General features: G+C 44.3%; 1 protein-coding gene across 1 annotated transcript in view; it reads left to right on the top strand.

The window, feature by feature from the left end:
* Window positions 1–14,914, top strand: part of LOC123759266 (probable glutamate receptor) — a 223,400-nt gene that overhangs the window by 45,200 nt on the left and 163,286 nt on the right. Inside the window, exons 4-5 of the mRNA XM_069334761.1 lie at window positions 490–618; window positions 3,913–4,136. Coding sequence (XP_069190862.1) covers window positions 490–618; window positions 3,913–4,136 — 353 coding nt within the window. The remainder of the gene's footprint in view (window positions 1–489; window positions 619–3,912; window positions 4,137–14,914) is intronic.

Below are 14,914 nucleotides of genomic sequence, written 5' to 3'. Positions count from 1 at the left end.
AGCCGGAGGCTTATGACCCGTGCAGGAATATCTTTAGACAAAAAAAAGGTTTTGTTATTGTAGAGACATACACTGTTCAGGTCACAAAAGCAGAGTTTGTTGGAAATAATTTCCGTTTTCTCTACTTTGGAAATACGCAATTGGGCATAAACCATTAGGAAATAACACTTACTGCCCATGAGCAAGGAATATTTACATAAATCTGTTACACAGTAATAATAAGAGTATAAATGATAAAATATCTTGGATTAGAAAATTGCACAATAATCCCATAAATAAACTATAACTAGACGACATTTCGGTGAACTTATGAAAAATATTTTGATGTGAGAATAGATAATAGTTCAAAATGGAACTATGGACCTACAATATATTAGCAACTTTATGGAAATATGATTTTTTTTCAAAAGCATGATTATGGGAAGTTATAAAAATTAGATTCTTCACAGATAATTTTCGAACAATGAGGTGCGGTACTTTTCTTAACAGAACAGTATCCTGCGTCTCCAGCACAGAAATTTGTGGACATTTTCGTGTGTATCAGTCTTCGAGGTGTCAACGGATGGTGAGGACGTCAGGCGCATGCAGCTCTCCATGGTGGTCGGTGAGGCTCAGCGGGTAGGTCACTATCACATTATTGCTGAAACTGATAGGTTATTGTTAAATAGATGCTGAAACTGGAATGTCACTCTCATATTATTGCTGACGCTAGTTAATCACTTTCACATTACTGCTGGAGTTGGTTGGTCACTGTCACATTATTGATGGTGCTTGTAGGTCACTTTCACATTACTGCTGATGGTGGTAGGTCACTATCACATTACTGTTGACGCTGGTAGGTCACTCTCACATTACTGTTGATGCAGGTAGGTCACTCTCACATTACTGCTGATGGTGGTAGGTCACTCTCACATTACTGCTGATGGTGGTAGGTCACTATCACATTACTGTTGATGCAGGTAGGTCACTCTCACATTACTGCTGATGGTGGTAGGTCACTTTCACATTACTGCTGATGGTGGTAGGTCACTCTCACATTACTGTTGATGCAGGTAGGTCACTCTCACATTACTGCTGATGGTGGTAGGTCACTCTCACATTACTGCTGATGGTGGTAGGTCACTCTCACATTACTGCTGATGCTGGTAGGTCACTCTCACATTACTGCTGATGGTGGTAGGTCACTCTCACATTACTGCTGATGCTGGTAAGTCACTCTCACATTACTACTGATGGTGGTAGGTCACTCTCACATTACTACTGATGGTGGTAGGTCACTCTCACATTACTGCTGATGCTGGTAGGTCACTCTCACATTACTGCTGATGCTGGTAGGTCACTCTCACATTAATGTTGACGCTGGTAGGTCACTCTCACATTACTGCTGATGGTGGTAGGTCACTCTCACATTACTGCTGATGGTGGTAGGTCACTCTCACATTACTGCTGATGCTGGTAGGTCACTCTCACATTACTGCTGATGGTGGTAGGTCACTCTCACATTTCTGCTGATGCTGGTAGGTCACTCTCACATTACTGGTGATGGTGGTAGGTCACTCTCACATTACTGGTGATGGTGGTAGGTCACTCTCACATTACTGCTGATGCTGGTAGGTCACTCTCACATTACTGCTGATGCTGGTAGGTCACTCTCACATTACTGCTGATGGTGGTAGGTCACTCTCACATTACTGCTGATGGTGGTAGGTCACTCTCACATTACTGCTGATGGTGGTAGGTCACTCTCACATTACTGCTGATGGTGGTAGGTCACTCTCACATTACTGCTGATGGTGGTAGGTCACTCTCACATTACTGCTGATGGTGGTAGGTCACTCTCACATTACTGCTGATGGTGGTAGGTCACTCTCTCATTACTGCTGATGGTGGTAGGTCACTCTCACATTACTGCTGATGGTGGTAGGTCACTCTCACATTACTGCTGATGCTGGTAGGTCACTCTCACATTACTGCTGATGCTGGTAGGTCACGCTCACATTACTGCTGACGGTGGTAGGTCACTCTCACATTATCGTATCGGGAGGGCATTGGGGGTTTAAACCCTAAAGGATGCTCTGGTTGTTGCACCATACTGCTACTTGCGTCCCTGACAGAACAACCGCTGATCTCAGCAGCCACACTCCCGCTAGCGTCGGTCGACCACACTCCCGCTAGCGTCGGTCGACCACACTCCCGCTAGCGTCGGTCGACCACACTCCCGCTAGCGTCGGTCGACCACACTCCCGCTAGCGTCGGTCGACCACACTCCCGCTAGCGTCGGTCGACCACACTCCCGCTAGCGTCGGTCGACCACACTCCCGCTAGCGTCGGTCGACCACACTCCCGCTAGCGGCGGTCGACCACACTCCCACTAGCGTCGGTCGACCAGCAATGGACACTGGAGTGTTTGCAATTGACCTTGGATCACCCTGTACGCCTCTTGATGTTGGAGAGTGGTTCATCGTCACTTATTCAGGGGTGAGGCTCCAAAACTAGCCTCGTTGTGTTGTGTACTCACCCTACTCCAGCCACTGTGACTCCAAACTCTCTCCTTCTTTGGAATGATATCCTAAATCCCCTTTTCGTGAATTAGAGTGTACTGTCACCCTTTCCTCAGCCGGTACCCTCTCTCACTCTCGCTTTCTGGGAAACCTCACCAGGATAAGAGCAAAGACCAGCTGTTAACAAACATTTAATATATAAAAAACATACATAATAAAAGATATATATAACATACAATATCACCATACAACTATCTAAGCTGCTACAACCCAGTACCACTCCAATATCATATCCTGGCTTCATCAACTATCTCTATCACGTGGCTGCACAACACTTGAGTCACGACCTACTACCCCCTCACTGCTTGGTGCTGAAATACCTGGAACATCTACATAAGTACCCCATAACAAAAAAAAAAACAGATCAATGTGTCACCTAATACTGTATCTCACTCGCTAATAAGCGTTCAAGCACTTCCCTCATACATTACTGTGTCCACATGATCCTCAGTTCTGCTCCTAGAGGCTCATTACCAATGCATATATCTAGGTCCTCCAAAAATCATGAAAGGTATTTCTGCATTTCTCTCAATCTGCTGCACAAAAAGTCCTACACCACCATCTGTGACGCTCCTCCACTGGCTCCACAAAAGAAAAGTGTAGCTCCCTTACACTGCTAGAAATTCAACTCCTCACTACGGAGATGTGCTCTACCTCAGAGTTCAGCATACACTTCCTCTCCAGCCTCGAAGTTCCTCCAATAACTTCTTCCCACACAAACCGCAGAAATCTATGACGTGGGGCGCTCACTCTCTGGCGCTCAACATGGCGATCACTCAGGTCGCCCACAAAAATCACTTTAGGACAGCTTCACAAGGCCTCCTCCAGTACTGACTTGAGAACACGGAGTCGCCCGGCAGGCTCCACACAGAAACGCCCGCTTACTTCCTTCCTCTTTTAGGGGCACACAATTAGAGTTTCACACGTGCACAACCAACACTCACTTCCAGGCCACCTCTAATATATTCAAATAGCAGAGAAATGGTGTATGTTTTCCCCAACAGCTTCCTCACACTTGACAAGTAGCCTTCACTTCACTACTAACACAGGGCACTATATTGTTCCTCCATCCAGGAGATCAACAAAGTACATACATCGCTGACGACTGCTGTAACTCAAGTAACATCACAATGTCATGTTAGCATTACGTCATGTCACCAAAATAATGACATCTCATTCCCTGTCCCTTTTATCAGATGCTCATCCTCTGCTCGTATTCTCAAATTACTCACTGATGTTTATTATATATTTAATTTCTCTGACCTCTTAATTTTAACTCGTTCCACCCAGGTTACATGGGGTCATAACATTGGTCACTGTCACACAACGTTTACCATGTTGTCGTCCACAGCTGCGGCAGGTGTCGTGGTGTGTGACGGTGGTGGTGGTGAGCGACGACCTCACCTTCCTCGCCACCTTCGCCCAGTGGTCCCTCAGGAGCCGCTTGGTGGTCCCCACAACGAGGCTCCTCGCCCTCACCGACGCCTCCCTGGTAAACACTCCCGGCCTCAGCAAGATCTTCTCCATGATGAACGCCTTGATGATCGTCCAGGAAAACTCCCTGAGATTCTTAAGGTTAGTAATTAGATTATTATTACACCAAATATTGGTTAGAAATTTACATGTAATGTGTCAACGTCATTTTAAATACATATGTGCCATAGAACGTTAACACCTTATGACTTTTTTTTAAATTGTAATTATGGAATCAAGCAGGTAGTAGATATCAGTATAGGTATAAAACAGATATTCTAAAGGTAGTTATTTTCCTTGTATATAAGTCACAAGAGGCAAACCCTCAGCAGTTTAAAGATCAACTAATGAAATAGAACACTGCTTGGAAAACCTCACAAATCCAGCCCTGAACATCATCCTGCTTGGGGACTTCAACCTATGGCACCTGAAATGGAAGTACCTGTCTAATACACTAATATCAGAAAGAATACCAGGAAGTAGCCTAAATGAACAGGCACATGCAAATGACCTGCTACGGATGTGCGACAGGTTTGCCTTAAACCAGCAAATAGTAAAATCAAATAAGAAGGAGAACATGGGCCTCATTTTCACCAATAATGATGAATTGATCAGGAACATAATGATTACAAATACCTGTTACTCAGATCACAACTTAATTGAAGTTCTGACAAGCATGGGGAATAGATCTTCAAAACCAGTTCCGATTCCCAGTGGAGGAGATTTCAGCAAATTCAACTTCAATAATAAAGAGATAAATTGGGAGCAAATAAACCAAGACTTCACAGAAATAAACTGAGAAGAACAGCTTGAAAATGTAAACCTGAACCAGTGCCTGGAAAAAATAAGATCAGTAGCACTAGAAATATGTTCAAACCGCAAACCCCTAAGAAAAAAGAGGAAGGGATGCAGATTGGAACAGGAACGTCGTTTCCTATATAGGCGAAGAAAACGAATCGCGGAACAACTTGAGAGTCGCACCCTATCTCAAGAACGGCGAAGACGGTTAGGTAGAGAAATAGAAACAATTGAACTCAAGATACAAGAATCATACAAAACCCAGGAGAGGCAAAGAGACCAAAAGGCCATCAGTGAAATAGAGAGAAATCCGAAATATTTTTTCTCCTATGCAAAATCAAGATCAAACCACGTGTAATATCGGGCCCCTGCGAAAGGGAGATGAAACTTTCACCTATGACAAGAAAGAAATGAGCGAGCTACTGAGGAAGCAGTACGACTCTGTCTTCAGCGAGCAACTAAATACACTAAAGATTGATAACCCAAATGAATTGTTCATGGATATGATACCAACATCAAATCATATATCAGAGGACACCCTATCCCCACTGGATTTTGAAGAAGCAATAAACAGTATGCCTATGCCCTCTGCACCAGGCCCTAATTCTTGGAACTCTATATTCATCAAGAGCTGTAAAAGAAACACTGTCGCAGGCCCTTCACATTCTTTGGAGACAAAGCCTAGATACTGGCGTTATCCCTGACATACTAAAAACAGTAGAGATAACACCTCTTCATAAAGGAGGAAATGAGGCAGAAGCAAAAAATTACACACCGAGCACTAACATCGCACATCATAAAAATGTTTGAGAGAGTGCTAAGAAGTAAGATCACAAAATACATGGAATCACAGCTTCTCCATAACCCCTGACAACATGGTTTCATGACAGGGCGCTCTTGCCTGTCACAGTTGCTGAACCACTATGACATGGCATTAGATGCCATGAAAGACAAACAAAACGCCGATGTAATTTACACAGATTTTGCAAAAGCCTTCGACAAATGTGACCATCATGTTATTGCACACAAAATGCGTGCAAAAAGAATTACCGGAAAAATAGGCAGATGGATCTACAATTTCCTGACTAATAGAACAACCCGTTCTCACACTTTCTTACAGTCAATATTGACTTATTAAATATGTGCATATGTGACTTACTACACATACTAGTTTACCTTGAAAAGCTTCATAGAAAACACCGATCTTACCTAACCTTCTTAGTATGTTAAGATAAGCATGTTATTGCTTCGTAATTACAATTATTACTTATCCTATACCAATAATAGGTTAAGTAATAATTGTAATTACGAAGCAATAACATGCTTATCTTAACATACTAAGAAGGTTAGGTAAGGTCGTTGTTTTCTATGAAGCTTTTCAAGGTAAACTAGTATGTTTAGTATGTCCCATATGCTCTTATTTAATAAGTCAATATTGACTATACGAAAGTTCGAGAACGGGTTGAATCGAACCCAATGTATAATAGTCAACAAAATAAAATCCGGTCCTTCAACCGTGAAGAGCTCAGTCCCCGAGGGTACTGTGCTTGATCCAATACTTTTCTCGTCCTCATATCGGACATAGACAAGGACACAATCTACAGCACTGTATCATCCTTTGCAAATGAAACTAGGATTTTTTTGAGAGTATACAACATAGAGGGACATGGCAAACCTCCAGTCAGATGTATATCAGGTTTTTCTATGGGCTACAGGAAATAATATGGTGTTTAACGAAGATAAGTTCCAGCTCATGCGCTATGGAAAACAAATATATAAAAACGGAAACCACGTACAAAATTCAGTCAAATCATAACATAGAACGAAAAGGTAAAGGATTTGGGTGTACTCATGTCGGAAGACCTTACCTCTAAAGAACACAATAAAGTAGCCGTCACAACTGCAAGAAAAATGACAGGTTGGATAACAAGAATTTTTCAAACTAAGAGAAGCTATACCGATGATGATACTCTTCAAGACGCTAGTGCTCTCTAGAGTGAAGTACTGCTGCACAATGACAGCCCCTTTCAAAGCTGGAGAAATTGCTGACCTGGAGAGCGTGCAGAGATCCTTAACTGCTAGAATCCACTCAGTAAAACATCTAAACTACTAGGAGCGACAAAAGAGCCTAAATCTGTATTCTCTTGAGCGCAGGCGGGAGAGGTACATAATAATATACACGTGGAAAATAGTAGAGGGGCTGGTCCCAAACCTGCACACAGAAATAACATCACATGAGACCAGAAGACATGGCAGGATGTGCAGAATACCCCCGTTGAAAAGCAGAGGTGCAACAGGTACTCTGAAAGAGAACTCTATCAACATCAGAGGCTCGAAACTCTTCAACACGTTTCTAATACACATAAGGGGCATAACTGGCCGACCCCTCACATTGTTCAAGAGAGAACTGGATAAGCATCTCCAAAGGATACCTGATTAACTAGGCTGTGACTCGTACGACAGGCTGAGAGCAGCCGTGTCCAACAGCCTGGTTGACCAGTCCAGCAACCAGGAGGCCTGGTCGACGACCGGGCCGTGGGGACGCTAAACCCCGGAAGCACCTCAAGGTAACCTCAAGATAAAGTAGGTATATATCTCTCAGAATCCAAATTTTTCTTGTTTTACAAATTTGCTCAATGATTCTGACAGATATTTTGATGACCAGGGAACATAAAATTTGTGTTATATAGGTGAGACTAGGCTATTGTTCTGACAAGCGAGCTAAACATCTGGTATCTGGATGATGACACTATCGCTGGAACCCTGGAAACCATTTTAGAGCATATAAGGAAAACCAAGGAGCAACCTTGGGCCTCATATTCAATGCATCCAAATGTGAAATAGTCTCCCGCAACCCAGACATCACTGGGCAAATAAAAAATGTTCTTCCAGACATTCTCGTTGTCGAGTCACCTGACTGCACCATTCTCGGTGCCCCCATTGGCCCATAAGCAATCGAGGAGGTCCTGGATACAAAAATCACGGATCTAAAGAGAATGCTGGACAGGATTGACAAGACTGATGCCCATGATGCTATCTTCCTCCTCACAAGATGCCTGTCTCTCCCTAAGTTGACCTACTTTCTGAGATGTTCTCCATCCTACAGCAGCCCTAAATTAAACGTGTATTGCACCCTTCTGAGGTCCTTGCTGGTGAATGTCCTGAACCTGCCATTGAACGACTTTCAGTGGGAGCAAGCAACCCTCTCTGTAAGACTCGGCGGCCTTGGTGTCTGCACAGCCTCCCAGATTGCTCTACCAGCCTTCCTTTCCTCCTCCCATGTATCGCACGACTTCGTCAGAGATATCCTACCTGAAACCCTGAGGGATTCAGCAGGAATACAAGATCCTGCTTTCACTGAATGCTCAAATCAGTGGAATGCTCTTGCAGCCCCAGCAACCATTATAGGGCCAACAAAAAAAACACATAAACAGTCCAGCTGGGACCACCCACTAGTGGAAAAAGTAGCTGATGCCATGCTATGCGCCGCAACATCAGACAATGAGAAAGCCCGCCTCAGAGCAGTGCATGCCCACTATGCAGGAGACTTCCTCCTGGCAGTACCCATATTGGCAATGGGCACGCTTCTAGATCCAGAATCCCTTCGTGTAGCAGTGGACCTCCGCCTTGGTGCCCCAATTCACACTGAGGACAAGTAAGCCTCGTCTCAGCTCGATGCTCAGCGGAGAGAGAACCTCGCATCCTAGGGGACTAACACCCGAATGACCCTACACTTCGCCCTGATGGTATCACTATATACCCTTGGAAAACGGGTACACTGTTGGTGTGGGACTACACATGTGTATCCACCCTGGCTGACACCTATGTACTCTTTGGAGCTGATCAAGCAGGTGGGGCGGCCAAGCAAAGGGGAAACAGCAAAATCACTCAAGTACAGGCGACTGGAAGGTCAATACACCTGTGTTCCCATAGCGTCTGAGACGCATGGCCCCTGGGGTAAGAGTGCCTTGGGATTTCTCAAGGAATTGGGCTCCAAGCTCATTAACGTCACCAGAGACCCAAGGGCTTCCAGTTTTTTGTTTCAGCGCCTCAGTGTGGCGATCCAGAGGGAAAATACCTGTCTGGAGGCGGAAGAGCTTCAAGAGATCCATAACCTTTAGGCACTTTTTGCATTAACCAATGTACATCTTGTAACCTTTAAACACATAATAAAGCACAAAAAAACACAAAAGGAAGGGGGTGGTAGGAGAACAGCACACAAAAACTGTGTTGGAGGGGACCTAAACATTCCCTCCAATGCGTTATGTGTGGTTTCCTCCGAGGCTAAGGGTCCCCTTCTTCCAGCCACAGGTGGTACTCCCTTCCTTAATTAAAAAAGAATAGATCAAAGAAATTTCTTGCAGAGGCCTCTCTTAAATTCATTAAATTTCATTACTGTAAATTGCTATTATTTTCAATGTTGAAATAAACAAGGAAAAAATCTCTAGAACTAAAAAGACTCCATTCAAGACGATCTAAGTAGTGGTTTGAAATTGTCCTAAGACTGGCAGTTGCAGCGTAATACTGACATATGTAAGGTTTTGAGGCCAAGTAATGATGATAGTTACAAGCTACGAGGTAGATGGTGTTGACATCACAAAGTCGGATTACTATAGGGATTTGGGGGTCATGGTTAGTAAGAATTTAAAACAAAAAAATCAGTGCATAATTGTTCGCAATAAGGCAAATGGAACACTGGGATTTATTTATCGAAGATTAAGTAATACAACGTCTTGTCTTGTTCTTCAGCTATATCGTGCTCTTGTTGGCCACATTTAGATGATGCAGTTGAGTTGTGGTCGCCATACTAAAGAATAGATATAAATTCACTAGAACGCATCCAGCATAAGATGACAAAAGTTAATCCCACAAATTCCCTATTGTCCGGTCGTGATCGTCAAGCGGATTAAGGCGTCCTGTAGATACCGGTTGCGTTGCTCCTTGCAGTATGGGTTCGAGTCACTTCTGGGGTGTGAGTTTTCAGTCATATATATATATATATTGTGACGATAATCTCCTTCAAGAGATTGAGCCTGCTCTTCCCTCCACAAATACGTCGATCCATCTATATAAAACTACTATGGAAGAAATGTCCAACAACGACAACAACACCAGCAAGGTTTGCCAGAGCGCAAAACGTATGCAGCCAAGTACACCTGCTCAGACTCAAACCGCCAAACTACCCGTCTTGCTGCCGGCTCCTCGCTGATTGGTCGCCGGTCTGGCTGCAACTGCACTCGCCCACCATACTACTTGATGTCTGGGGCCGCCACGACCTCAGTCCTCAGAGTATTCAGTGCTTTCACACAGTTAACACTTCTCCCTGCTAGACGTAAGCTTTGGCGTACGTGTACTAAGAGAGGTGATAGCTTAAAGCCAATACTCCCGCACCTCTCATTTACTTGTATATTGCACTTCTTGTTATTTTGCTCACTTGTCTTAACGTAACTTTTCATTGTGTCATTTAATTATTCTTATTATTTTGATTGATTTTATTATACGAATTTGTTTGTCCATTTTATTCATGTTTTGTTTATTTAACGTAATTAAAATTCCATTGTTAAAATTTACTTGTGTTTTGTGTGTCTTCTCCTTACCTTACCACAGACGGAGTTCCAGATTTTCTATTTTTTTTTATACTATGTGACGAGGCCATACCCCTAGCTTTGAACAGCCGAACACCAACGCGTTACCGTCACATATTATATGGGGGCCTGTCCTAGGAGCTTCACTCAGGTACTGGTGCCAAGTGGTAATTAATGGTAAGCGTATTTAACTTTGTTAACGTAGCTTTTACTATTTTTCATATTCAATTTCATTTTTTATATGGTGCGGTGTATTGTGCATTACGAGAGTAACATATGGTGAAGGTGAGACAACTTTGGATTACGTGGTGACTGTAGGCCGCAGTCATACTCTTAATTGGTCATCTCTCCCTCCGTGTTATTATTCGTGTTTACCATCTTTGTCCCTTGGATATTTCTCATTTTTGACAGATCATCATATTGGTACCCTGGTACTGTGGTCTGCCCCGGGTCAAGAGTACCCAATCTTCTGCAATCTGACTGTAGGAGGACAAAGAGGGCCATAGTTCCTCTAGCTCGAACTGTAGTTGTTGAATTGGGACCTCAGCAGCAGTTCTCGTCACCAGTTGACACCTCGCACCCCTACACGTCAGTCAGAGATGATGATACATACAACGGTAGGGAATTAGCTTACTTTTTCAGAGCACAAAAGTTCGCTAATTCTGTAAGTATCATATTAAATTCAGTAGGAAAAACTTGCTTTATGTCCTATAGAGACTCGGCAAGGTATGCCTACATCGTTGGACTACCAATTTTACTTTTGAAGCAATTTACTGTTTCATTTGTTTTCGAAACTCTGTTTCAATTGTTAGTAGGATTTTCTTGCCCTTATCCTCTTACATGAGTACCGGGTACAAGATTTCCTGCGCCCTTGATTTAATTTAATCATTTAACATCTTTTACTTAACTTTAATTGTTAAAGATCCCACAGGATGGGTACCAGTTGCCACGTTGTCCTGTTTCTGACATTCACTATTGAATATTCGTGTTACATTTATTTGCTAATTTCACCATGTTTCGTCTCCAAGCTTTCCGTGCAAATCCAGCAGGTGAAATAGGGACTTTAAGTCGTGCCAAGAGGACTGAATTACAAACTCTTGCACATGAGTATCAACTAGAAGTTCCCTACCAAGCCAACAAAAATGACCTGTACAACCTGTTGCTGGATTACTATTTAGAGCAAGGTAAGATAGACTCTGAAACTCATGAAACTTACTATATTGCAGATAAAACTGATTTGGCGACGATGAAACTCAAACTAGAGCTGGCCAAGATTGAACGTAAGCAGCAAAGGGAAGCCCGCGAACAGCAAAGGGAAGCAGCTGCCATACGAAGGGAAGAACAAGAACGAGAAATCACCCTCAGAGAACGCGAAGCTGCTTTGAGGAGAGAAGAACACGAACGTGAGGTCGCATTACTCCGTGAACGTGAACGAGTACAGCTTGAAACAAAACAACGAGAGTTGGCGATACAACGTGAGCATGACAAGCAACAAGCGACTCTGGCTCTAGAGTGTCGTCAACGAGAATACACGTTGGAAACTTCACACCTCGCTCAACGCCAGCAAACTACTGCCAATCTTCCCGTCAGTTTTAATATATCACATGCAAGTAAGTTAATGCCATCCTTTGTAGAAGCAGAAGTTGATGTGTTCTTTACCACCTTTGAAACCCTTGCTAATCAACTCAGTTGGCCTGTCGACCAATGGGCCACACTTCTCAGAGTCCATCTTACAGGTAGAGCGGCAGTCACACTCAGTACTCTGGCGTCTGAGAATGACTACCAGACTCTGAAACAAGCAGTGTTGGACGCCTACCTACTTTCCACAGAAAGTTATAGAAGGAAATTCCGTGACCACCTGAAGGCAAGTACCACTACCTTCCTCGAGTTTGCTAACACAAAACGGAGATATTTCATGAAATGGCTGGAAGCGGCACATGTCTCTACTTTTGCAGAACTCGTCAACCTGATGCTTGTTGAAGAATTCTTGAGACGTGTGCCGCCTCCTGTCCGTCTCTACTTAGCAGATAAAGAAGAAACCGACTACCTGAAGTGTGCTAAGTCGGCTGACACTTACAGCCTCATCCACCGGCTGACACCCGAACCATCCTCCAGTAAGAAGTCGTGGTACAGTTACGAGAAAGTGAGCCCTGATCAAGCTGGTTCACAACTGTACTGCAAGTATTGTAGACTCTATGCACATACCATAGACAAGTGTGGTAAGTCTCAATACAAGGGAACCACTGACCAACAAAAACCCAAACCAACTCCTCCTAAGTCCGGTAAGCCTGTGATGAATATTGGTGTTAATGTTAATGATCTTTCTCTTTTCAGTAACCACCTGTATACTGGAACTGTCTCTGCCAACGGTTCAAATCCGGAGGGACGTTTCAAATTGAAGATCTTGAGGGACACAGCGGCTCTTCAATCGATCATCTTGAAGTCGGCTGTGCCCAACATCTCCTATACCGGAGAAACTGTCTTCATCACTGACCTCACTGCTACCACTCCATACCCTCTCGCCAGAGTCCACCTGGATTGTCCCTACGTGAACGGGGAAGTCCAAGTCGCCGTCAGGGAAAAGCCTTTTCCCATGCCTGGAGTGCAACTTCTCCTAGGCAACGACTTGGCAGAAGACCTGCAACCGACCAACCTGATCGTCATGGACAAACCCCAGGTGTGTAACTCTGTGCCAATAAACCCTATTCTAGAGTATGTTCCAGCAGAGGTTCAAGAGAGTGATGAAGTTTCTCCTCCGGTTCTCGTGACCACCCGTGCACAAGCCGCACGTCCACAGCCAGCTGACTCTACTGCTACCGCTGTCCCTCAAGACCCTCAGAAACTCCCCCCGCATCTGACCAAGTTGGATTTCCGTAAGTTGCAGAGGGAAGATCTTACTTTAACACCATTGTTTTTCCAGGCTGAGACTCAACCCGACAGTATTCCTGGGTTCTTCCTAGAGAACGACTTGCTCTACCGCAGATATAGACCCAGTAAACTGAAGGAGGAGGACGATTGGGCCAACATCGAACAACTTGTGATTCCTAGCAGCCTGCGGCCCACTATTCTACACCTGGCTCACGGAGCACTCTCCCACTACGGCTTCAACAAGACTTACCATGGAATTCGTCAAGACTACTACTGGCCAGGTATGGTAAATAGCGTCAAACAGTACGTAAAACAGTGTCATACATGTCAGATGGCAGGCAAACCGAACATCTCCATTCCCAGAGCGCCACTGATTCCCATACAGGTGCCTGCGGAACCTTTCCACAGACTCATAATAGACTGTGTTGGTCCTTTACCTCGGACCAGTTCAGGTAACGCCTACATCCTAACCATCCTGTGTCCTACCACCAGATTTCCCATAGCAGTTCCAGTGAAGAACATCACGGCTGCTACGGTTGTAAAACATCTATTGAAGATCTTCACTCAATACGGATTTCCCAGGGAGATTCAGAGCGACTGTGGTACCAACTTCACCAGTGATCTCTTCAAAAGGACACTGGAGGAGTTCAACATCAAACAGGTATTGTCCAGCCCCTATCATCCTGCTTCACAGGGTTCTCTTGAACGTAGTCATCAGACTATCAAAGCACTCTTGAAAAAGTTTTGTAGTGAAACCTCGAAGGATTGGGATAAGCAGATTGACCTTATAATGTGTATTTTCAGAAGTCTCCCCAATGAGTCCCTAGGAGTATCTCCTTATGAGATGCTCTACGGCCGTAAGTGCCGTACTCCCCTTAAGGCTTTCAAAGACTCTCTCCGAGATGCCACCTTCAGTGAGCATCAGAATGTGCCCCAGTTTCTTCAAAACCTTCAACACATTCTAGAGAGAGTCCACCGTTTTGTCCATGATAATCTATTGAAAGCCCAGGAGAGAATGAAGACTCATTACGACCAGACCAGCAAAGTAAGAAAATTCAAGCCGGGAGACTTCGTCCTTGCATACTTCCCTATCCCAGGTTCACCTTTACAAAACAGGTTTTCAGGACCCTACCGCGTCAAAGAGTGCAGGAATAACAACAACTACGTAATAGAGACTCCAGATAGGCGGCGGAAGACCCAACTGTGCCACGTCAACCTCCTGAAGCAATATAATGGTACTCCTCCCACTGTCCTAATTAACTATTCCACCTTCACAGAACCCTACATCCACAGTGAGACCTTCCCAGCTTCTCCTCCCGAAAGCACTGACAAGGAGTCAGCGCTTTCTAATTCCGAAATCCTTAATGATCTTCCCAAATACTTTCAGGATAATAATCGTGCTCCTTTGCCATATTCTAATTCCACTCTCACCTCGTCAGATAAGCCCTTCATCCTCCATGTCGACGCCAGTGGTACCGACGTTGGTGGTGTCGTGATGCAGCAACGAGGCGAGGAGAATACACCTGTCAGCGACTACTGCTACAAGGAACTACGGAACAATTGGCAAGGAGCTACTCTTCCTCATCCTGAAGCTCCAGCACTCCACTCCACACCTGAAAAGTGCTCGGT

Source organism: Procambarus clarkii, chromosome 32 (genome assembly GCF_040958095.1).
Source record: "Procambarus clarkii isolate CNS0578487 chromosome 32, FALCON_Pclarkii_2.0, whole genome shotgun sequence".
In the NCBI taxonomy this organism is placed as follows: domain Eukaryota; kingdom Metazoa; phylum Arthropoda; class Malacostraca; order Decapoda; family Cambaridae; genus Procambarus; species Procambarus clarkii.
This window is presented reverse-complemented; position numbering and strand designations above follow the sequence as displayed.